We start from the raw sequence: 25382 nt of genomic DNA on the forward strand, positions 1-25382 counted from the left end.
TGGACCTTCCATTGCTGAATGAAGATTTCGTGATCATGATATCCAAAGTCGATCCTGGATTCTCTTTGCGGTACAGACACAGCGACTGAAACTGCTGTGCCGGCACTGTCTAAATCTGTGACAGATGAAAATTTCCCAAATACCCACATGCGCCTGCGCCTTTATCTCTCCGCATCACCAATGCAGGGTATCTCGCTCGCTCCAAACGCAGCACATGTTGTCTATCCACATTTCCTCTACGACGGAGGTCCTTTTGGCGTCTCTTTCGGATCAGGGAACGAATCAATCAACTCATCCCCGGACTTCCCCCTCACAAGATTCCTCAAATTCGTCTTCACACTCACACGGATATTGCTCGTCTCAGCCTTCTTCCGTGACTTCGAGTCGATGTGATTGTGAATATTACTCATCGTCTTTCCCACTGGCAAATGGTGCTGGAACAGCTGTGGCTGCAGACTCAAACATATCGACATGGGCCGATCGGCGGTTCCATCGCAGACGTCTCTTAACATGAGATCGAAGGCCGAGTTCATTTTGCGGAGACCGAGCTCCCAGATCACGTTTCGAGCTCCTTGTTGGCTCAAGGCGTATGCGAGTGTGCAGACGTTGTTCCGTGCTCTTGTCACGACGCGAGTGTGAGGTGGGTATTCGTCGATGAGCTCCGCTCCTCCCCAGTCTTTTCGGAAGTGTTTCGGGGCGACCGTGGTGTTGTCGTGAGGGATGATGGCGCGGCCGAGTGGTAATTTGACTTTAGGGTTCTTGCTCGTTGGGAAGTTCATGCCGCAGTGACCGAGCCAGTGCATGTCCCATCGATCGATGTCGCCATATGGTGAGGTCGTCGGCGTTGAGACTTTGTATTGATTGATGTCGAAGTCTTGGTGCTCGTCGCCTTTTCGCGAGCGAGGATACGTGGGATCGAGGAAGGTGGAGGTTCCTTCGTTCGGTTGGACGAGTAGTCGTGCAGCTCTGGCAAAGTCGTACATTTGGTCGTGTATGCGGATATCCCAATCAACATCGGCTTCGAGGATGAGGGCTGAGCCAAGATTCTGTTCAACGATACTTTGCGACATTAGCAAGGGTGGCCTGCATGTGCATATCGTGTTCAACCACCTACGCTCGCACCGCATTCATATGAGCTCGCCATGATCCAACATTGCCCAAATTCTTCGATCGCATCTGTTCGATGTCTGGGTGCTCTGCGGGCAACATCATTTCGTCGACCTCGTCCAAGTGTACCCCATCGATAAATTCCACGGTGAGGTTTGAAAAGCCCGCTGCAAGGGCCATAGAATCTCGAAGGTCGGATCGTGAGGGCATGTTGATCACGAAGATTTTCTCAAACTGCAGCTCGTCAGTATTTGTCGGACGGGCAGTGGAAAGTGCTGACCCCAAGCGTGCGATTATATACATCGCTGATAGGGTCTCGAACTTGGTCGTTATGATATGACTCCGCGCGCACACTCTTGAACGATGTTCCCGAGGCCTGAGATACACCAAAGACAATGAACAGCAGCGACACAGCTCCAGCCAACGCCAACATGACTTTCCGCGTAGACCCGCTGCCTGTCAACTTATCGACCTTTGCCCATCGCGGAAGCTGCATGGAGCTTTTGCTGAGCAGTGGACTTGCTGGAGCAGACATCTCGGAACTGTCGGGTGATGGTGGACCGACCACTGGTAGACTTAGTATGCGAGCTGTTACCGATATCGTTCTAAAAAAGCATTCGATTGTGGTGTTTCGTTAGGTGTGCAGTGCAGTGTGCAATCGTGACCTGTTTCATCAATCAAAGCATGGAATGTCGAGGCGAATGAAATGAGTGAGCGAGTGACTTGATACTTGGTGAAGACAGAAAGCGAAAGACTGGTAAGGGTGGAATAGAGGAAGTAGCTTCGGGGTGCTCGGGAGGGCACAGCAAGTACTATCGCGAGCGAGCGAGCGATTGGTACCTCAGCAATTCTTGTATGTCAGGAAATTTAGCGTACCACTGTTTGCAACAGTGGTTTACTTCCGGAGGGCGTTATCCACTAACTCAGTATAGTTTGCCTAGTAATCGACGGTGCTTTTCCTATTATAGTACCGGGTTAACCTTCTCGGTTATACCTCCGATTCCAACCTTATCTCTATAGCTAATTCTCGTATATAGATCAAGCTCTTTCTAATAGTTTAAATAGCACAATTAGTTCACTATTGTTACTATTAGTTTACTATTGTTACTATGCCGCCTATATTAACTAAACTAGTGCCGCTATTTAGGCCTAATCGTATACTATATAATATAATCGATATCCGAGAGCAGCTATTTAATATGCCGTAGGGGTTAACGTACGAGCCTAAGCGCTTCGAGGTACTAAAGGCTTATATTAGTAACGTATATAAGGAGTTAAAGTCGCCGAGAACGAAGGATAGGTTAGAGCAGCGGTCGTACTAGTATTGTCGTTATAGGCGCGATTAGTAGCGGAATAGGTTACTAGGAGAGGGCATTCGTAAGGCTAAATATAATAAAGAGCCGTATAACGCTATAGTAGTCGTTATATCGCATTATCGGAGTAGAGCGACTAATCTATACGAAATTAGTGTCCGCCGCTATAGAAGCGATCCTTTAGCGATTAGTAATAACCTACATTGCTACGACCTAAGATATATAGATATTCGGTTAGCAAATAACGCCCTAAAAGTCCTCCTCGAGGAATTAATAGAATAGCGCGCTTTTAACGTTGCTGAGGTGTTAGACTTCGTTAAAAGGGGGCTATTAAAGGACGAGTTTAGCAAAATTGGCGGACAGTATCTAAAGGCTAGTATTGTAGCGTAGTCAAAGATTAGGCCTAACCTAAGGAAGGCTCGTGCTAGTAACCGTAGAAATACGAGTATCTAGCTAGACGACCTTGCTATCGCGCTAAAGGATATATATAATAATACAGACGGCAAAGAGCTCTAATTCTAGGTAATATCGAAGATACTAAAGGGCAAGACAGAGCGTAGTGTTGTCTTTTAGAGCGAGTAGCAACGAGAGTTGTTAAATACCGAGGCAGGAGATGTAAGTATTGTTGTTAGTGTTAGTAGTAGTAGTATAGAAGGCAGGCGTATAACTAAGCTTCTAAAGCTTGCGTTCTATAGTTCCTACTACTAACTTTAAAAATTCAAAACATTACCAACTTATATACTATACAGTTGTTCTTACTAGACGCGACTTATAAGACTACCGACCTTAGTTAGAACCTTTTTACTATCTATATTCGCAATACGTTAGGTTGTTGGCTACTAGTAGGCTACCTATTGCTAGAATCGCAGAAAGCTAAGCTCGTAGAAGCCGGACTTCGAGCTATTAAGGTATAGTTACTACTATAGAAGCCTATTGCAGCTATAGTCGACGACTCGGCCTTAGAATAGGCGGCTATTAACCTCTCGTAGAAGGATAACGATTAGGTACGAATTTACCTCTACTAGCGGCACGTTAAAGAGACCTTCCTTCGCTCGTTTCTAGAGGCCTAGTTTCTAGAGATTGTTAAGCGGTTTTACTACTTAATCTACTACGTACGTAGCGTAGGCGACGTTAGTACCGATATAGCATAGATTTAAGAGTGGTTATAAGAGCATACGCCTATAGGATAGTAGGACAAGGTCCAATATATACGCTATAATTAGAATAGCTAAACTTTACGGAAATAGGCAACTTAGGCACGGCTCTATAGCCTATTGTTGCTACAAATAAGGACTACCTCGCCCTTAGAGGGCTATTACTATGCTATTAAGTATAACCGCAATAAGCGCAACCTAGTGTTCTATACACTATATAGTACTATTATCGAGGTTCTTAAGGTCGACGACAGGTAGGCTTATAAGGCATAGCTAGCCAGTTACAGGCTCGGCAAACGCATACAATATTAGTACTATAAGGGCCTTCTAGGCTTCGAGACACTGCAACTACTAGCTGCTTAGGATTATATTCGAGAACAGGTAGATATTACTATTAAAATAGAAGCTAAGGCAGCACCTGTATATAAGGGCATACTGCGCAGTTATAACTATATAACTCTAGCTCGCTGCAATTGCCTCGTATAGTTTCAAACCCGCCTACCTTGCTACTATATTCTATGTGACTATCTGTTTAATAGACTCGAAATTAGTAAGCTATAACAGCGACGATATATCGAGCTGTTTCCGGGCCTAAACGTCATATTTGCTTACGAATACTAGCGCGCTCTCGATACTTAATAACTCGTAATCGAAGGTTATAAAGAAGACGCTATTGCCCTAGTATAAACACCTCTTTTAAGAGATCTACGAGGCTACTTTAAGGAGGCGGTAGAAACGCTAAATCTAAAGTACTAGCGGATTAAGGACGACCCTTCTATTAATAGTACTATAAAGGACGCATTCTACGCCTTCTACGTACGGAAGGTTAAAGACTTCTCGGACAGTTGCTACGCGTTAAATATTAACTATTTTATCGCTAACCTATAAGAGGTCTATTTTATAGGTAAGACCGAGCGACAGTAGACAACTTAACTACCTTCTAAGCTAGCGATACTAACTCGCGCTCTACTGCGACCGACTAAGCTAGCGATACTAACTCGCGCTCTACTGCGACCGACAACGCCGGAAACACACTACCTCGTCTATTCTAATATAATACTGCGGCCGTCGCCTTTAAAACAGCGCGTTTAATCGTTACCTATTCGCTAACCTATATTCTTATTACCTCCGCCTCCGCCTCCGCTAGGTAACCTTACTCCGAGGCTATTTCCGCGCCTTCTACCGCCCTCCTTTAATATACCGCGCCGCGAGACAATGCTAGATATATAGTCCTTATAACCGCTCGATATAGCCGACGTTAAAGAGGTAGATTTAATAGGAGATATAATAGTGCGAGGTCTACCTACGCCGCTAGGTCTTCGCTACTTAACTAACTATGTTAGAGCCAAAGAGGCTACACGTAATTGGCATATAATCAGGCCGAGTGAAGCTAGGGTCTTAGTGCCTTAGGCAGGGCTTAGCGCTTGGCGTTAGGCCAACTCTCCTGCCTTCCTCCCTCTCCTTCTAGATCCTTATCGAATACTACCTATACCTACTACTACCCTATCTACCTGCTAATATAACCCTTCTTATACAGTATTCGATCTACCCTTTAAGGGTAGCAGCTAGATAGTCCTTATTTCAAGCTTTTAGCGGTATAGCTACAATAACTAATCTAACTATATTGCGCCCGAAGAACGGGACCTATACGTACTATTCTATCGAAACAACCGTACCAATTATTAAGTAAGGCCTTCTATACGGCCTATTATACCGAGTCAATCGTACTAAGCCGATATCTACTAATTCCGCTACATCCGTATCTTAGGGGCCTACAATACATTATTAGTGTTACCCCTTACAATAGCCGGCTTATTACGAAGCAACAACAACCGTGCCGCCGCTAGCAGCGCTAGCAATAACAATACCAGTAGCATAGTACCTACTAAAGTGCCTACTAAAGCACCTGCTAAGGTGCCTGCTAAAGAGCCTGCTACTAGGCCTGCCGAAGAACCTATAGTTCTAGGTAACGACCTAGAATTGCCTATCGACGACATTCTTAACAACATTGTTAATCGTCGATATAGCTAACTAGCCTTTAGTCCTCAACTAGTAGGGAGACTTCAAGAAGCCACCTAAAACAGGCTTACTGCCCTACGTTAAGAACAATAGCTAAAGGATAATCTCCTCGAGATCCGCCGCCTATAGGAAGCCCTAACAACTAACACTAAGCCGACAGCAGGGCCTTCCTTACTATTAGTCCTAGTCTAGAAGAAGGATGCTAAACTTAAGGACTGTACCGTATTTAATAGCTCTAGCCGCAAGCAGTACAATAATCACATACGTAATTGTAAATTAAACTAGCGGAATGCACTAAGGGCCCTGCTAGACGACTATTCGCTAGTCGTCTATACTATGCAATATATTAATAGAGACCCAAAGCGTACCTAGGATAACTACTTTAACTCCCTTACTAATCAGACCTCTGTTTAGTAGCAAACCTACAAAACCATTATACTAGACACCCTTAGAAACCCTATACTAAGGCAATAGCACGCTTAGGACTAGTACCTTCGGGCTAAGCAAAAGACTAATTAATTAGCCCGTTTATTTAAGGCCTATTTGAAGACCCTCGAGGATGATTTGCTAGCTAAGACCGACTCTATCTAGATTTCCGAAATACGCCCTAAATTGCGATAGGAGCTTATCCTCGAATTAGACCGTCGCCGTGTATTCGAACAGGCTAACCTAATACGCATTCAATTCATAGTCGAAGTAGAAACAGCCGAGCGGGCTGTCTAGCTCTAATAACGACTAGAATCGAGGATCCGACTAGCTAGTACTAACCGTAGCAACCGCGGCCGCGGAGGAAACTAAGGTTCCTACTATAATAACAATGCTAACAATAGGAACAGTAACGACCGTAGAAGAGGCCGTAGCCGACGGCTATATAGAGGAGGCCGTAATAGGGGCCGTAGAAGGGGCTCGTATCCCTATAGTACTAATCGCTCGGCTAACAACAGCGGTAACAGCTATAGCAATCCCCTAACCGGACTAAAGTGCTTTAATTGTAACAGCACTAGCTATCTACTAGGCTAATGCGACAAACCCAAGGACTAAGCCCGAATCGACCGTGCTACCGCTAAGCACCGTAAGCACCTTTTAGCCGCTAATGCTACCCCTGTCGGTCCTTCGAAAAAAGAGTAAGCGCCGCACCAACTATTAGCCTTATGCGGCGTAAGACTATCGACATTGTACTAGCTATTATACGTACCTATCTCGTATCGGACACGCATAGGACTAACTATAAGACTAAGGTTATACTAGATCTAGGAAATTCAGTTAGTGCCCTTATCAGCTATCGCCTAGCTAAGCAATTAGACCTTCGACAACTGCCTAGGACTAACCTGCTAACCCTTGCTTAGTTTAATAACGCTCGGCACTTAACCTACGGAGCCTACTATATCTATATAGCCCTAAGAGACGACCTCGGCAATAAGCGCCTGCTAAACTTCACTGCCTACGCAGTAGACATAGACAGCCTCCTATCTAAGATTGTTATTAGCAACCCTGTTCTTAAGTACTATGCTGTAGTTATAGACTTAGGCAGTTAATAGTAGCGATTTAGGATCGCTAGGAAAGAGGACATTAAACACATCGATATTAGCGAGTGCCCTAACGATATTAGGGTCCTATTTATTGGCAACCTAACACCTGCCGCAGCTAACCTAACAGTCGACCTATTAGGCGATAACGATAAGCCTGTGCCCCCTAATAGCATAGACCCTAATTAGCTTGCTCGCATACCGGAGCCTATTCGAGAAACCTATATTAATATATTTAAACACTACTTAGCATCGACATTGCCTATATTCAAAGAGACGGATTATAAGATTAATATTATAGAGGGCAAGGAGGTCCCTTTTAGCCCCCTCTACAACCTTAGTAAACGAGAGCTTGCTATATTGCGTAAGTACCTAGAGGAAAACCTAGCTAATAGTCGCATTCGGTATAGTAACAGCCCTACTAGCGCCCCTATCCTGTTCGTACTAAAGAAGGATAGTAGCCTACGCCTGTATATTAATTATTATAGGCTTAACGCTATTACTATTAAAGACCGCTGTCCACTTCCTCTTATTAATAAGACCCTCGATCGCCTTTCTAGTACTTACTACTATACTATATTAGACATTAAGGATGCATACTATCGCATCCGCATCCGTAAGGGTGATAAATAGAAAACAGCCTTCCGCACCCGCTATAGCCATTTCGAGTATCTAGTTATGCTATTTAGGCTAGCAAACGCCCCTATAACATTCTAGTCCTATATCAATCGAGCCCTTTTAGGTCTATTAGACTACCTCTGTATAGTTTACCTAGATAACATCCTAGTTTATATATACTCCCCTAACATTGCGGAGCACTAGGCTACAGTCCGCAAGGTACTCGATCGCCTAAGGGCCTATAGCTTATACTACAAACCCTCTAAATGCACCTTTGCTACTAAAGAGGTGTCCTTCCTTAGCTTCCTCGTATTAACCGAGGGTATTAAGGCTGATCCTAATCGGATTAAGACCATTACTAAGTAGCTAACACCTACTAGTATCAAGGAGCTTCAATCGTTCCTCGGCTTTGCTAATTTCTACTGTCGCTTTATTAAGGGCTATTTACGGCATATAATGCCCCTAACTGAGCTTACTAAGACTAAGGCAAACCCTTCTAGAGAGTTCAGGTAGACTAACAAAACACAAGCCGCTTTTAACGGTCTAAAGAAGCGATTTACTAAAGTCCCCTTATTGCACCATTTCGTGCTAAGCAAACAGATCCGAATTGAGACTAACGCTTCACAGTTCGCTATATTAGCTATTATGTTATAGCAGGCTAATAATATCTACTAGCACCCGATTGCCTTCTTCTCGAGGAAGATAATTAATGCTAAACGTCGCTACGAGACCTACGAGTAAGAGCTCCTAGCTATTGTCGAGGCCTTTAAGCATTAGAGGCACTACCTCGATAGGGCTCAATATACAATACAGGTCTACACAGACTATAACAACCTCCGTAGAATTACGAAGGTTACTAGGGTTATAGGTCGATAGGCAAGATAGGCCGTCTACCTCGCCGGGTTTGATTTTAATATATTATATCGGCTAGGCGTAAGCAACCCTGCTAATAGCCTATCGAGGCGACCTAATTACGATAGCGAAACCTAACACATCAATTCTTTGTTTCTAACCCTGCAGCACAAGATTGCTATAGCCCGTATTATTAATAAGCACGCGCAGGATAAGCGGCTTACCGGACTCCGCGACGGCTTAAAGCATGTTAATGCTCTTGCTATATTAATAGTGCGTATTAAGGCAAGAGCTAAGGATACAGATAGGAGAAGTTATAATAACTCCCTAGTCGATATCGCTATATATAGTAATAGCGATTAAAGCACTAATGCAGTTAATCCGGCTGCTAGTGCTATTAGATGCATACAATGCGTACCTCGTTTAATAGCGAGGGTGCTATTAAATAACCTTACGAATAGGGACGGTTAATCGTTTATAGATAAGCTATTACGGGCTCAGCAAAGGGACGCCTTTGCTGCTAAACGTATCGACAAGCTTATAAGTAGGCGAAAGACTCGATCTAGTAAGAGTAACAATTAGTCGATCGATAACAAAGGTTATTTGAAGTTTAAGGGCAGATACTATATCCCCGCTAAACATTCGATCCGACAAGAACTTCTTAAGCGATACTATAATAGTGAGCTTGCCGGTTACTATAGTATAGAGAGGTCGTACGAGCTACTATCGCGCATATACTACTAGCTAAATAGTAAGCGGGATATAAAGGAATACGTTAATACATATGCCGTATGCTAACGTATTAAGGCACTAAAGCATTAGCCTTTTAGCGAGTTGTCCTTATTGCCAATCCCTTACAAGCCATTTGTAGAGCTTATAATGGATTTTATTACAGGTCTTCCCCCTACTAAGCGAAGAGGAAGCAAAGACATCTTTAACGCTATCCTAGTCGTTATAGACTGGTTTACTAAGGGCGCTCGATACATCCTAGCGCGGAAAGATTAGACTGCTATTAACATAGCAGAAGCGCTATAGAACAACATCTTCTATACCTATTAGGGGACCCCTAAAGGGATAGTCTCTAACCGAGGCTCGACATTTACATCGCACTATTAGAGCGAAATATGCCTATAGCTAAGACTAAAGCATCGGCTATTAACAGCCTTCTATCTACAGACTAACGGTTAAATAGAGAGACAGAATGCCACCCTATAGCAGTACCTGCGTAGCTATATTAATAAGAACCCCGATAACTAGGTTAATCTCCTATAACTAGCCGAATTCGTGTACAATAACAGTGTCTACTTATCTACTAAGGTGTTACCTTATTTCGCTATAATAGGAAGCAACCCTGCGCTACTACAAGACCCCCTATCGCTCGAGGCCGAGCGTAAGGAAAGGGAAGCGGGTCAACCTAAGATACTAGCGGCTATTAAGAGGGTTCAAAAGATGCGAGAAATTTACGCTAAGATAGCTAACAAACTAGCAAAGGCCTGGGCCTATTAGAAGGCCTACTGTAACAAACACTACCTTCTAATGACCTTCAAGCAAGGCGACCTAGTTATGCTTAGTACGAAGAACCTCCGTATCCGCAAATACCCCTCGCCTAATAGCAAAACAAGGCCTAAACTCGCACTAAGGTACATTAGCCCTTTCCGTATCCGAGAACCTAGGGGCACCTAGGCCTATTAGTTATAGCTTCTACCTTATTACACCATCTATAATACCTTCTATATATCCCTCCTTAAGCCGTACTACCTACGCGAAGGGGATGAAGCACCTGCTAAATCCGAGGACATACTAGCTAATAGTAAAGAGCTATAGTCTGTAGAACGTATTCTAAAGCACCGGACTAGGCAAGGCAAGAAGGAGTACCTATTAAGATAGCAAGGCTATTCACCTAAATAGGACTTATAGGAAGCTGAAGGTTCCTTTAAGGATATAACTAAGTTGTTAGATGAATATTGGACTAGTATAAAGAACAAGAAGAAGGCTAAGGGCCTATAATGTCGCCTAGGAATAATGCTACCCCCGGGGTGCCATTAGCTAACCAATTAGAGACAAGCAACTGTTAGCAACAAAGGACAATAAGACTACACTAGGCGCACTACGACGCGTTAATCAATCAATCGCATACTCTTTCAAGGGCTCTACCTCTTCACTAATGCGCCCTATAAGGCCCTTCTCCTAGTATTTAAGTCCCCCTCTTGTTCCCTTATTCTGTCGAGGCCTTAAGGCCTAGGCGATCTGCGAGGACGGCGCGCGCGTAAATAGCGATAGAAATGATAACGACGGCGCGGCCGGCGCGGCTATATTAGTAACGGTGTTGCGGAGTATATTATTAGTCGAAGAAGGAAATTAGAAGCAAGGTAAAGTTGGCGCTAAGACGACTAGCGCTACTATTATTAATATCACTTGCTATTGTCGCTACGCCTATAGATACAACCTTACCTACACTACGAGCCTAAGGCACCTTAATCAAAACTTTAATTAAAACTTTAAGCCGCTTAAAAGATTAAGCGACTAATAGACTAACTAACTAAGGGCAAAAACTATAGAGCTAAGCTAGCCGGGGTCGATCTTGCGGACAATAGGTTACTCCTCGATCTATCTAACCCTTTAAGCGAGGCGAACCTCTACTACTACACTTATAATAGCCTTTACCTATAGAAACTAGACGAGCTGTGTTTTTTAAAAAGATAAGATAAGATTGACACTTGAAGGCTACTAAACCTAGCTAATTAGGGCTAGCGAAACTACGAACAATAAGAATAATAACCCTCGGAAACGGACAAACCCTCGGAAGCGGACATTGCTAGGTCTTTTAAGAGTAGACGCAAAGAACTCGATACGATATTACTTAGAACGGAGGCAGTGCTACAATACCTCGTACGTCTACCTATTATAGTAGGGAAGACGCGCTCGTATTATAATTAGTCGAAGGCCCTCAATTCTTGTAGATATATATCACTTTATAGTTCATTGTATATAGAGATAGCGCAGTTAGAGTTGTATATTGTATTGTTTAGAGGTAAGGTTTGATATAGTTATATAATTAGGTAGTTAAGTGTTCAATTTAGCGCGGGCTAAGCAGCTTATTAGACTTGCTAAGTTAGCGGCAATAGAGGTCGTAGAACATAGACAGGCTACGAGGGCGCGGCCTTTAGAAGGGAAGCGTGTATTAGAGCTAAAGAGGCTATACGTAATTGGCATATAATTAGGCCGAGTGAAGCTAGGGTCTTAGTGCCTTAGGTAGGGCTTAGCGCTTAGCGTTAGGCTAACTCTCCTACCTTCCTCCCTCTCCTCCTAGATCCTTATCGAATACTACCTATACCTACTACTACCCTATCTACCTGCTAATATAACCCTTCTTACAAACTACTAGCATTAGGGTAAGCTATTATAGGTCTTTATATACGGCATTCGCGAGATTAACGGCATTACTATAGACGACTGTTACTTTGCCGATTCCGGTATCTCGTCCTTCGAGGAGCTTCTTATCTTCTATAACGTAGACTAGTATACTATAGATACGATAATAAGCTATATACGAGATAAGGATTACGAACGAGCGGCTAGGCGACTAACTAGTTAAACAACAGACGACTTAGAAGACGACGCCGCTAATAACCTGCCTAGCAACGAGCGAGTTAGACGAGAGATAAGAGGTGTAAGAATATACAGTAACCGCTAGTTAACCGCTAGTTAGTTAACCGCTAGTAAGTTAATAGCTCGTAGATAACGTACTAAGCAATAACGAGGTCGAAGAGATAGCAATTAGCGTAGCTAGGCTTTCCGACATAGTCGTAGAAGGCGGTAATTATATAGTAACAACAATAGTCTCTTCTACTGCAAAATTGCTGCTTCTATAATAGTTAAATAGTTAAATAGCCGCTTTACCGACAGGCTTAAGAGAGGCGCCCTTCTTAACCCAATTCGTTATTACGCCGAGCGGTTCTAAACGCTACTAAACTGGAGGATTGCGGGTGGCTTATTGCCTAGTAATCACTAGTAAAACGCTGTGCTTATGACTCCATTTAGGTTTCACTAAAACTCCTGATATACACGACAAATCGGTACCTCAGCTCAGCTAGTGAAGCTAGAGGGTTAGAGCAGATCGACGGATTTTTACGCGGGTTCCTATATAAGGAGATAATTATTGATTCGCCTGATCAGTCGGTAGCATACATCAAGAAATGCTTTCTACAAGAATGATGGTTTCAGACATTTCCAGGCTCCGTATGAGGACGTTCTGAATTGCGAGTGAAGGTGATCATTCGGGAGGCGTTTTTTGAGTTCTAGTAGTAGCGGCAGAGGCTCATCGGTTAGCTATATGAGTCCTCTTGGATGTTAGGAAATTTAGCGTACCACTGTTTCAATCAGTGGTTACCTTCCGGAGGGCGTTATCCACTGAGTTAGTAGTGTTGGCCTAGTATTCGACGGTGCTTATCCTCTTCTAGTACCGTAATAACCTTCTCGGTTATACTGCTAGTTCTAACCGTATCTTTAGTACCTCCGCGGCTCTACGTAAGTGCATTCTTATTATGTAAACTAGGCTCTTTCTAATAGCTATAATAGCACTAATAGCTTAGTCTTATAGCTCTTCTTATCGTTACAATATGCCGCCTGTCTTGTCTAAACTAGTGCCGCCGCCGTCGTTTAGGCCTAACCGTATACTATACAATATAATCGATATTTGAGAGCAGCTATTTAACGTACCTTCGTATAGATTAATATACGAAGGGGACCGGTTTAAGGTATTAAAGGCATATATAAGCAACGTATATAAGGAGTCGAGGTCGCCGAGAACGAAGGACTAGCTAGAATAGCGCTCGCATTAGTATTATCGTTATAGGCGCGATTAGTAGCGAAACAGGTCGCTTCCGGGTAGTATTCGCAAGGTTAAATACAATAAGGAGCCGTATAATACTACGATAGTCGTTATATCGCATTACCGGAAAGAGGAGGTTTAACTATATTAGGTTAGTGTCCGCTAGCATAGAAGCGACCCTTCTATAGTTAGGAATGACTTATATTGCTACGACCTAAGGTATATAGATATTCGGTCGTCTAATAACGCTTTAAAGATATTTCTCGAGGAACTAATAGAACAGCGCCAAATAAACGTTGCTAAGGTCCTAGATTATATTAGAAGTAGTCTATTAAAGGACGAGTTTAGTAAGATAGGTAGACAGTATATAAAGGCCGGTACTATCGCTTAGTCGAAGATTGGGCCTAACTAGAAGAAGGTGCGCACTAATAACCGTAGAAATGCGAGTATTTAACTAAACGACCTTCCTACCGCTCTATAAGGCCTCTATAACGACCTCGACAGTAAACAGCTCCGATATTAGCTAATTAAGAAGAAGCTAAAGGGCAAGGTAGAGCGTAGCATTGTCTTCTAGACCGAGTAGCAGCGACAGTTGTTAAATACTAAGGTAGGTAATATAAGTGTTACTATAAGTTAGAAGGCAGGCGTATAACTAAGCTTCTAAGGCTTGCGTTCTATAGTTCTAACTACTAACTTCAAAAATTCAAAACATTACTAACTTATACACTATACAGTTGTTCTTACCAGACGCAACTTATAAGACTACGGACCTTAGCTAGAACCTTTTTACTATATATATTCGCAATAGTTTAGGGTATTAGTTGCTAGCAGGACACCTATTGCTAGAATCTTAGAAAGCTAAGCTAGTAGAAGCCGGTCTTCGAGTTATAAAGAATTAGTTACTATACTAGTACCCTATAGCCGCTATTGTCGACGACTCGGCCTCCGAACAGGCGGCAATCAACCTGTCTTAGAAGGATAGATATATACTTATTTACCTCTGCTAGCGGTACGTTAAAGAGACCTTTCTTTACTCGTTCCTAGAGGCCTAATTTCTAGAGATCGTTAAGCGCTTTTACCACTTAATCTACTACGTACGTAGCTCCGCCGAGGTTACTAACGATATAGTATAGATACAAGAGTGGTTAAGAGAATAGAAACCGGTAGAATAGGAAAAGAAAATCGCCTATATACGTAATAATTAGAATAGGACATCCTCTCGGAAATAGGCAACCTAAGCAAGGCTTTATAGTCTATTATTGCTACAAATACGGACTACTTCGCCTCTCGAGGGCTATTACTATACTATTAAGTATAACCGCAATAAGCGCAACCTCGTATTCTATAGCCTATATAGTACAATTATCGAGGTTCTAAAGGTAGACGACAGGCAGGCTTATAAGGTATAATTAGCTAGCTATAGGGTCGGCAAACGTATACAATATTAGTATAAGAAGCGCCTTCCGTACTTCGAGAGTCTGCAACCGCCGGCGGCTTAAGATCGCCTTCGAGAATAGGTCGATATTGCTATTAAATTCGAGGCTAAGGCGGCACCTATATATAAGGGCACCCTACGTAGTTATAACTAGATAACTCCGGCTCGCTATAACTGCCTCGCCTAGTTTTAATATCGCCTACCTTACTATTACATTCTTCGAGACTACTTATTTAATAGACTCGAGATTAGTAATATATAGTAGCGGCGGTATATCGACCTGTTTGTAGGGCTTAACGCCCTACTTGCTAATCTATATTAGCGTAAACTCGACACTTAACAGCTTATATTCGAAGGCTATATAGAAGACGCTATTTCCTTAGCATAAATACCCCAATTACGAGACCTTCGAGGCTACTTTAAAGAAGCGGTAGAAACACTAAATTTAAAGTATTAGTAGATAAAGGACGACCCTTCTATCGACGGCTCTATAAAGGACTTATTCTACGCCTTCTACGTACGGAAGGTTAAAGACTTCTCGGACAGTTGCTACGTACTAGATATTAATTAGTTTATCGCTAATCCTTAAGAGGTCTGCTTTATAGGTAAGACTAAGCGACAATAGACAACTTAACTGCCTTCTAGGCTAGCGACACTAACTCGCTCTCGACTACTACTAACTATACCGGAAACGCATTACGTCTACGCTAATATAACCCTCCGACCGTTACCTTTAAAACGGCGTATTTAGTCGTTATCTATTCGACAACCTATATTCTTATTACCTCCGCTAGGTAACCTTACTCCGAGGCTACTTCCGCGCCTTCTGCTACTACTAGAAACGATCTTCTTAGATATACCTATACGCCGCGAGACTATTCTATAGATATAGTCCTTATAGCCGCTCGATTTAGGCGACATTAAAGAGGTAGATTTAATAGAAGAACAAACAATACTACTAGTACGCGGTCTACCTGCGCCGCTAGGTACTACCTATTTAACTAACTACTAGCATTAGGGTAAGCTATTATAGGACTTTATATACGGTATTCGCGAGATTAACGGCATTACCGTAGACGACCGTTGCTTTACCGATTCCGGCCTCTCGTGCTTTAAAGAGCTTCTTATCTTCTACAATATAGACAACGATACTATAGAGTCGATAATAAGCTATATCCGAGACGACGATTACGAACAAGCGGCTAGGCGACTAACTAGCTAGATAATAGACAACTTAGAAGACGACGCCGCTAATAACCTGCCTAGCGACGAGCGAATTAGACGAGAGATAAGAGATATAAGGACATATAGTAACCGCTAGTTAATAGCTAGTAAGCTAGTAATAACTCGTAGGCCGCGTACTAAATAAGAATAATAATAGCGAGGTCGACGAGATAGCAATTAGCGTAGATAGGCCTTCTACTATAGCCGTAGAAGGCGCTAAAGGCAAGGCAATTCTATAGCAACAATAATGTATTTAATCTTAGTCTATATAATAGTCTATAATAGTTACTTCTACTACAAAAGCGCCGCTTCTATAATAGTTAAATAGCCGCTTTAGCAATAGTTAACCGATAGGCTCGAGAAAGGCGCCCTTCTTAACCCAATTCGTTACTACCGCCGAGTAGTTCTAAACGCTACAAAACAGGAGGATTGCGGGAGCTTATTGCTAGTAATTACTAGCGGAACGGCTGTTCCACTCCTCCAAATTGGCTTTCACTAAAACTCCTAACATGCACGATAAATCAGCCATATTGATTCGACATCTCCTGTCCTGATCTTCGGTGGTCTGCGTAATCATCAGCAGCAGAACGGGGTTGATTATTGCGGTGCAAACGCTTGAAGTGGGACATTCGTGCAGGAGTGAGGAGACAGCAAAAATCGCTCCGGAGGTTACGCAAAGGAGCGGAGCAGAAAGTCAAGCACAAGAATGCCCTCATCTCGAGACTGGAAGCAAAAGTACTGCCATGCCTGACGAGGAGTCCATCGCAGCATGCTGTCCGTGGTCTCAAGACGCACATATACAGGCACAAAGCCTTGCATGTCGCGGCCGCAGCCCTCGACATTGGCACCCGCTCTTGTCATCGGTTGGTCTGGCTGCCAGCGCGCCTCGCGTTCGCAGCAGAGAGGGGCATTACGGCGCTCAGAGGGAGTTGGAGTTCGTTCGATAAGCGGTGGTGGTGGTGGTGGTGGTGGTCCTCTCTGCTAGATTGCGGGTGGTAGTCCTCTCTGCTAGATTGCGACCGCAGCAGCAAGATCGGTCGGGCTTGCTGTAAGGCTGCATGTAATGCCGGCGCCGGCTGACTGCGTTCCTCACCATATTGGGTGCCATGGTATGCAGCGTCTAATAAGAATAAGGTATGCCATTTGCGAATGAAGGTCAACCTGCAGGCTGAGATGCCAAGTCCGCCAAGATCAGCGCAATGCTTGGCTACCACCACCACCACCACCCATACGGTGACCACATCTTTCGCAACTCATGTTTCAAAGGCTCGTGACCTCAACAATATCCTATGCTCGGCAACGCTGACTGCCAGCCGTGATGAGAACAAAGGGAGCACTCCGGGCAGCGGTGAAAAGGAGCTCTTCAGAAGGCCGAACAAACGCAGAGATGGAAGCGGGTCTCCACGACCTCTGTATGTCCGCAATGAATCTGCAAACGTGCTCTGCTGAAGCTTGAGTTCATCGAGCGTGATCTCGTAAGCGTGTTCTTTCCATTACGATTCAGCGAGCCATTTGCTCACATCGTTTGCGGCCTTCAGACAAAGAGCCTTGCCAAGACTCTCGCCAGCAGTATACCTCTCAACCAGGTCGACCAATGCCAGGCCGATGTGCGAAGAGCATCGCTTGTACAATCCGCGAGAAGCTGAACGAGCCTTTCAGCGTCACCATCGAAATCCCTCAAAGATGCTCAAGTCGTTCTTGCCGTCGTGCCATGCTCGGCATTCCGGCATTCTGATGAGCAAAAATGCTACTGACCATCTTCGCAATCATCTTATACACGACAACGTTCTGTGCCGCATGGCCAGCTGTGGCTTATGGACGTAAAGGACCAAGCATTTGGGGACAATGGCTGAAGCCTTCCAACCGAGAGCTTCACGACAAACTTGAAGCCAAGCGGCAAGTCTATGCTCGCCAGCTGACCGGCTATGGCTCTTGGGGCTCTGCAACAGGATCTGGAACTTCTGGACATTGGCTCTGGTCCAGCTATGGCGACGACACCAAGCTCAGCCCGTACGCTCAAAGCGGATACAGCCGATGGGGAACAGTGAACTCCAGCACCCTGCCCGGCTGGGCCTCGTACAGTGGCAGCGGTAGACCTTGGGGCAAGATCACTACGGGCAATGCGAATCCATACAAATCAGCTCCGAAGCCAAGTGCAGTGCGCAACTACAAGTTTAGTGTTGCGCACTGCGACATCAAGCCAGATGGAGTGGTGACGAAAGGTGCCGTCTGCATCAATGGACAATTCCCTGGGCCGATCATCGAGGCCAATTACGGAGATACCATCAACGTGGCCGTGACCAATAACCTGCCGGATGAAGGCACTTCCGTCCATTGGCATGGCTTCTTGCAACTGAATAATTGCCACAATGATGGCGTTCCAGGTGTTCAGCAGTGTCCCATTGCTCCAGGAGATACTTACACATACACGATGAAGGCCGAGCTGTATGGCAGTTCGTGGTATCATACGCACTATTCCGCGCAGTATGCTGGAGGTGCAGTAGGTCCGATTGTCATCTACGGGCCTTCCAACTCTGGCTATGATGTCGATGTCGGCCCAGTCATGCTTCATGAATGGTATCGCCAGGACTACTGGACTTCGATCCAATCCATCTTCCGGCCGCTGAAGTCCGGAGGTCCTGTCGAACCCGTGGCAAACAGCAACCTCATTGACGGCAAGATGAGATTCGACTGCAGCAAGACCAAGCTTCCATGTGAGACCGCAAGCTATGCAAAGTTCAATTTCACGTCAGGCAAGAATCATAAGCTTCGTCTGATGAACGTCGGTGCTGCAGCTGTGCAGAAGTTCAGCATCGACAATCATACCATGCAAGTCGTTGCTCAGGACTATATGCCTCTCAAGCCGTACAACACGTCAATGGTGGCTCTTGCAGTGGGCCAACGCGCAGACGTCATCGTCTTCGGGTCCGGGAAGAAAGGTGAGAAGTACTGGATGAGGTCTAATATCGTGGGCTGTTCCCTCAACGACGGCGTCTTGACGGAAGCTCAAGCTGCGATCTATTATCAAGGCGCTGACACCAAGACTTACCCGTCAGCACCTGCCAATCAAGGACCAGCAACTGACCCATCACCAAGATCGTGTGCGAATGATCCTCTTGCCAACACTGAGCCAACGTATCCACTGGCTGCTGCCACTCCCGACGTGACGCAGACGTTCGACATCCGGACCAAGAACAACGGCACCAACATCGTCTTCACAATGGGCAACAATACCTTCCGAGCCAACTTCAATCAGCCTCTCCTCTGGAAAGCGCTGAACAAAACGCTGTACCAGGTCTCCGTGAATCGCAACCTGTGGCAGGTGGATGAAAACGCGAAAGTGGCTCGCGCAATCATCTACAACTACAACGAGGCTCCACATCCAATCCATTACCATGGCCACAATATGCAGATCCTCAATGTCGGCATGGGAAAATGGGACGGCACCATCATTCGTCCTTCCAACCCGCAGAGACGCGACGTGCAGTTGATGGGACCTGGCACCGCAACGACTCCGAGTTTCCTGGTCGTGCAGTGGGACATAGATAATCCAGGAGTATGGCCGCTACATTGGTGAGTTTGTGTGCGACTAGTGCTGAAGTATACGGCCTGTCGTGACGAAGCTAATATTTCCATAGTCATTTCGCTTGGCATTCTTCGATGGGTCTGGTCGTTAATGTCGTGGAGAAGAAGGAGTATATGCAAGAAAAGATGAAAAATGTTGCAGCGCTCATCAGGCCGACTTGCGATAAGTGGGAGGCTTGGATGGCGAAGAAAGGTGGACCTCTCTTGACTGGCATTGATTCAGGACTGCGAAAGGCTAAGAGAGGGAAATGAAGATGATCAGGTTCACGACCGTTGCTGCAATGACATGTCAGTCCTCTTGTATCTGACCTTCACGACTCACGAGGCTTTGCTTTGCGAATAGTTAGAACCAACTTCCATAATGCCTTATGATTCGTGTGATGATCTCAGTTGGCCATCTCCGTGGTCAGTAATGGTATACTGCGTTTTGCGTCGAGGTTGAGAGTGCCAAGACCTCTCGATGTCGACCTTCTGACCTGCCTCGGCCAGGTGACGCGTCCACAGCATCGATCCATGAATTCCAGTGATCTTCGGCGTCTGATGCACAGCCATGCGTAAGGGTATGCAGTCTTGCAGTGAGATCAAGCTGAAAGTCCGAATGTCTACGCGCCGGAAGAAATTCGGATGAAGATCCGGAGCCGAGGCCATCAATCTTTGAGTGTTGTGAGCGCAGAACGCCCACAGCTCTTGGGAACAGCACATGAATATCCGGACGAACCAGCGACGGCGACGGCCCCTCGCTGAAGCCCGACCGACAGGCTGGTCTTACTCGCGGAAGAGATGTACATTGTCTCCACGCCACGCCGCCTTCCCGAAACTTGGAGCCATCTCGAACGTGTTACTTCTGCAGGCGGGAAAGCTTGGGGACACACGTCGCCATGTCGCACCACAGCACTGACAGGAGGCAGGCAGGCAGTCCTACTTCTACGGCCCTGTTTCCATTTCCTACCACCTCGCCCGTCCCACGCCTTCGCCTCTCCTGCCTCTAGCTCGATCTCGCTACGCCGTTCGGGCGCTACTTCCTCGACACGATGAGCCCAATGAGAGATGTCTCTCCTATAGGCACTTCCCGCTTCGAAGCGCCCTATGAAACTACCTCGGCCACTACTTCTCCCACGAGCAATACGTTACCCTTCAGCAAGAGAATCCGGCAACCGCAGCCCTCAGATTCGCTCTTCTCCAGCGACACCGAAGCCGACACCGCGCCCACCAGTATGATTTCCTCCTCCTCACAAGATCAACTTGACAGTCCGACAAGCCCGATAAGCGTGGTCACGCCAGAAGAATGGTTCGCGCGATTCCATTCAGACTCTGATCTCGACGCCCTCGACTCCGACGAATGCCCTGATCGCGAAACGTTGGCCGAAGTCCAAGACATTCCCATATACGACGCAGAAGGCAATTCAAGAACCTTCGGATCCCTCTACTACGACCCCTCTGGATTGAACTACCAACGCCAACTGATCATCTTCGTCCGACACTTCTACTGCGGAGCATGTCAAGCATACCTCAAAGCTTTGACTGAAAGCATTTCCATGCAAGAATATTTCTCAATCCCAATCCCAACCCAAATCATCGTCATCGGATGCGGACAACCGGACCTGATTCCTCAATACAGAAAGTTCAGCGGCGATTGTCCGTTCCCCATGTTCGCGGATCCGTCAAGAATGCTGTTTAAGAGATTGGGGATGAAGAGTACTTTGAATATCGGTCGAAGTCGACCAGAGTATATGAGGAATATCGGCACCGCGGCCTGGGCGAATGGACAATTCGTGACTGTCAAGAGGAGTCTTCAAGATCCGGACGGCATCACGAAGAGAGATGTTCTGCGAGGTGGACAGCCGTTGCAGGTTGGTGGGGAGTTCTTGTTTGAGGAGGGACAGATTGTCTGGTGTCATCGGATGAAGAACATGCGTGATCATGCTGAGGTGAAGGTTATTCGAAGATTACTAGAGTTGGATGATGGTTGAAGTGGCCGCGATGAATCTCTTATCACCGGTTGAGTGCCCGGTCTCAGCTGCTTCGACGTGCCTCCGCACGAAAGATGACCTCCGAAGTACCCGATTATGGGAACCCAGCACATACCTCGCCAAACGGATCACAGTGAAAACTAAGATCCCGCATTCTGTCCACCACAGCCCTCCGAACAACAACATGAGCCCGACGATTTCTGGCATCATGAACATTGCCGCTACCAGAATTTGCAGAGCTGTTCGTGGGTCCATCCAAATTCTCCAGAGGAGGCAAGCGCCGTCGAGAATCAACAACGCGAGCCATTTCATAGGTGTTGTGCCTATCGTAGCGCAGTCGAGGCACGTCGAGAGGTCGTTAGAATGTGAGTGGTGGACGAAAGTAAGGATATGAGGACCCGGGAGCGCGATGATTCCGTTTTCTTTCTTGAAAATCGAAATTTGTTGCAGTATTCGAGAAGATTTTCCGCCGAATTGAATCGATTGAAAAGAAATGTTCGAAACGGTAAAATGTAAGTGGCCTTCCGAAATCACAGTAGGCGAGCTTTGAGAGCAATCAAAAATATCAGAATTCTGAGGAGTAGTGATTTTCCCTGTATGTAAGAGTGGAGTTGATGGAGTTGAAAGAAACATGAGCCTAATCAACTAGCAACCATGCTTATAATCAGGAGCTCTCTCCGTGCTCTCTCTTTCCCAAACGTACACTGCCAATCACCTGCTCCTGCTCCTGCCCATGCTCATCACCTAAATCCTTGACTTCTCCCATCTATCACCGGATAATCCTTTTCATCCTAGGTAGGATAGGGTAGGATGAAGATTAGTGATTTTCCTAGTTTGGACTTTTTCACCATGAGAATAGCTTCCGAAACTACCCTCATAACAAGGTACTGCCTTCTTTCATTGGAGGAGTCTTCATCGGACGTCGACATCGATGTCGTTGCATCGGCATTGCTACCAGATCCACTAGCCCGGTCCACGTGCTGCTAGAGGATCAACATTGCAGTAGACTGGAAGCACGACCGAGATTCCAGACTCCACCCTACTACTCGTTACGAAGTTCAAGCGAAGAGATCGCGGTTCATTCATGGTATCTTCAGTTTGTACGCTCTAGCTGCGAGCTGCTGCGGTTGTTCAGCACTCTATGCTAAAGTACATGTAAAACGCGCCGGCTCAATTGCCAGCTCTCCCTCTCCCTCTCACTAAACGCCTCTTCGCTATGCATCAAAGCAATCATGTTTCGTGTCATCATCTCCATGCTTGTCCGTTTCCTCTCCTGTCCGACTAGTAGCCATTCCCTCGCACCGAATCCCAAACTCCCTTCGGCTTTGGAATCTCGAGCCCAGCCAGTGTCATATTCACCTTGTGCAGACGCAACAGTAGCGTGCGCTCCACCTCTTCCGCTGCAGTCTTCGCAGCCAGATGTGTAGCCGACCGGATCTCTTTCTGCGGCGCGATGAGGACGCCATTGACCACATCTAATCGCGCATTGAGTGTGCCATTCTCGATCATGTTGAGTACTTCCACCTCCATCGCATCTGGCGCGGTCGAGAGAGGTGGGAAGGTCGAGGCGAGGGAGGCAAGGCTGACTTCGGAGAAGGACGAGAAGTAGGCTGTGATGCTGCGCTCGCGGATCCTAGCAAATAAGCAGTCGACATGTGAGCCAATCGTGTTGGGACTTCTCGCGCCCAGAAAAACATCGAGATTCCAGTCGCTGTAGTAACGCTGAAGTGTGTTGATGCAAGCTTGGTACTTGGCTGTCGTGTAGAGGCCGATCGCTTTGCGCATATGTGGTTCCAGTTCAAGGAAAGCACGGAAAGGTCCTCCGAGCACATGTTCCACGAGCTCATCTCTGCTTATCGTCGCCAGTGCACAAAGTCCACCATAGATGGCCACATCGTTCGCGTTGGCCACTGACCGCTCAAAGTCAATGTTCTGGACGGGACCCAGGTTGTGGTAGTCAAATGAAGTCGCCAGGAAGCTCTTTGCCGCTTCGGTGTAGTGCCCTTGACCGAGGTTGGCGATGCCGACCGAGACGCACATGAGTGGGGTCAACTTCGACTGCTCTTCTTCCTTGACGCCGCTCGAACGCAGGCGAACGCCGTTGATTAAAACGCTCTGCAGATGCATGGTGGCAGAGTTGCCTCGAAGCTGGGCGGAGACAGTCTGGAGAACAGAGGTGTAGAGCAAACGCAAATTCATGGCGTTGATGTGGGTCGGAGTGGTGCAGTAGTCGCGCATCTTGCCGAATTGGTTATAAGCAGCATTGTAGCCTGAGGAATTGAGCGATTGCGGGCTGGTTGGGTCGGGAACGGGACCGCCAGTGAGGAGGAGATGTGTCGCCAGATCTTCTTGCCCCATCCTGATCGACTCGCGGATGAGGTTGTTCTTGTATCCTCGCAGCTCGCTCTCCAGCCGGCTCTGCTCTCGCCGGTTCTCCTCATCCCTCCGTGATGCCCATGCCGTGTCTTGCTTCGCGAGATCGGAGATACCGAGGTTGGCGGCGGCATCTGTGAGGCGGTTGTAGAGCTGGACGTCCTTGCCCTTCTTCGCGTAGCCGACTGCCAGCGTTAATGCTTGCTTCGAGAGGTCTTTGCAGCGGAGTGCGATGTGGAGGAGGCGGTAGGGAAGAAGCGGTCCGTCGTAGTTCGCCGACCACGACTCCAACTCGAATGTCGGCGGCGGCAGATCGTTGCCGCGGTTTCGAAGCGCCATGGTGATGGTGATGTGGTGTAGAGGTACAGAATCGATTCGCCAAGCTCGCGCGCAGCAGCTTCGACCTTGAAGCTTCAAGCTTCGGATTCGGATCTACTGTGTGACCCTTCCAACTTGTTAGTGCCGGTGCGGGGAGAACCCTGCACCTCCGAGAGAGGAACCACACCGCTATTTTGGTGGTTTTTGAATTATTTGTTCTCCCTCTAATGCCTCCAGTCCTCTAATATATCGTAGATATCGTATCGACGGTTTTCTAGTAGTATAGACCCTTCTAAGGTGTTACTAATCGTTGTTGCCGCTATAGTTAAGAAGGCACGTATTAATCTCGACTAGTAAGGCCAATTAGTTAATCTCTTTAGCAAAGGCATAACTCCTAAGTAGGTCCTAGCATTCTCGAAGTTGCTATTGTCCGTACGGATAGTCTATCGTTATTAAGCTAAGTAGCGACTATTTAGCGAGTTATATATGCCTCAAACTAGCACTTCTCGTAACGCACACTATACGATAATGCTAGCTAAAGAAATAGACTTCCTACGTAGCTTTCTTATAGACCGTCCGGACGCATACTTCTTAGAAATGATCTAAGCTCTTTAAGACGAGTTTGTACGATTAAGGCCTATCTCGGAGGATAGCGATAGCATAGTAATTAAGCCGCGGTTGCTAACGAGGGTATTAAAGAAGAAGCTAGGTTTAACTCGCAAAGAGGTAAGGCGCGAAGCGAAGGAACGCAACCCGTTCTTAAGGGCTTTATAGACGATTAGGTACGCAAAATAGCCGGTAGATCGATTGGTGTTTATCGACGAGACTACTAGTAATTAGAAGACTAGTTAGCGCAAGTATAGATAGTCTCCGAAGGGGTTGAACTGTATAGATATATAGTATGCGAAGCGAGAAGTTAGATAGTCAGTATTGCCGGCCTTTACGCTATACGGCTACTTGCCCTATACTCGTGTTTACTAAGGATCGATTAATAGTAATCGTTTCTACCTCTAGCTAACTAAACAAGTCTTACCTTGCCTTAAGGATAGTCCGCCGA

The 25382-nt window shown here is 46.0% G+C and overlaps 5 protein-coding genes across 5 annotated transcripts; 2 read left to right on the plus strand and 3 right to left on the minus strand.

The window, feature by feature from the left end:
- Window positions 1-272: 272 nt before the first annotated feature.
- Window positions 273-1344, minus strand: MYCFIDRAFT_110627 (glycosyltransferase family 25 protein; the record flags this gene model as incomplete). Its single annotated transcript, XM_007931234.1, has 2 exons — window positions 273-1059; window positions 1115-1344. Coding segments are annotated over 2 exons (1017 nt in total), but the record flags the coding sequence as incomplete, so codon positions are not given.
- A 16479-nt stretch (window positions 1345-17823) lies between these two features.
- MYCFIDRAFT_78226 (uncharacterized protein) lies at window positions 17824-19916 on the plus strand (the record flags this gene model as incomplete). Its single annotated transcript, XM_007930763.1, has 2 exons — window positions 17824-19652; window positions 19718-19916. The coding sequence occupies 2 exons, from the start codon at window positions 17824-17826 to the stop codon at window positions 19914-19916; spliced, it is 2028 nt and encodes a 675-aa protein (XP_007928954.1).
- A 114-nt stretch (window positions 19917-20030) lies between these two features.
- Window positions 20031-21109, minus strand: MYCFIDRAFT_208609 (uncharacterized protein; the record flags this gene model as incomplete). Its single annotated transcript, XM_007931235.1, has 3 exons — window positions 20593-21109; window positions 20383-20558; window positions 20031-20350 (listed from the first exon to the last, which is right to left on the minus strand). The coding sequence occupies exons 1-3, from the start codon at window positions 20604-20606 to the stop codon at window positions 20031-20033; spliced, it is 510 nt and encodes a 169-aa protein (XP_007929426.1). The 5' UTR covers window positions 20607-21109.
- Window positions 20435-22090, plus strand: MYCFIDRAFT_156246 (uncharacterized protein). The gene has a single exon (XM_007931236.1). It carries the CDS (start codon window positions 20696-20698, stop codon window positions 21632-21634), a length of 939 nt encoding a protein of 312 aa, XP_007929427.1. The 5' UTR covers window positions 20435-20695; the 3' UTR covers window positions 21635-22090.
- Window positions 22091-22693: 603 nt separating this feature from the next.
- On the minus strand, window positions 22694-24347 carry MYCFIDRAFT_216251 (COP9 CSN1 signalosome subunit 1; the record flags this gene model as incomplete). The annotated part of the gene is made up of 1 exon (XM_007931237.1): window positions 22694-24347. A coding segment is annotated over one exon (1432 nt), but the record flags the coding sequence as incomplete, so codon positions are not given.
- Window positions 24348-25382: the final 1035 nt, after the last annotated feature.

This window comes from Pseudocercospora fijiensis, assembly GCF_000340215.1.
Source record: "Pseudocercospora fijiensis CIRAD86 unplaced genomic scaffold MYCFIscaffold_7, whole genome shotgun sequence".
NCBI classification, from domain to species: domain Eukaryota; kingdom Fungi; phylum Ascomycota; class Dothideomycetes; order Mycosphaerellales; family Mycosphaerellaceae; genus Pseudocercospora; species Pseudocercospora fijiensis.

Bases quoted from the DNA above. Each gene is read 5' to 3' on its own strand.
- MYCFIDRAFT_156246 (XM_007931236.1), top strand. From the start codon at position 20,696: ATGAGCCCAATGAGAGATGTCTCTCCTATAGGCACTTCCCGCTTCGAA.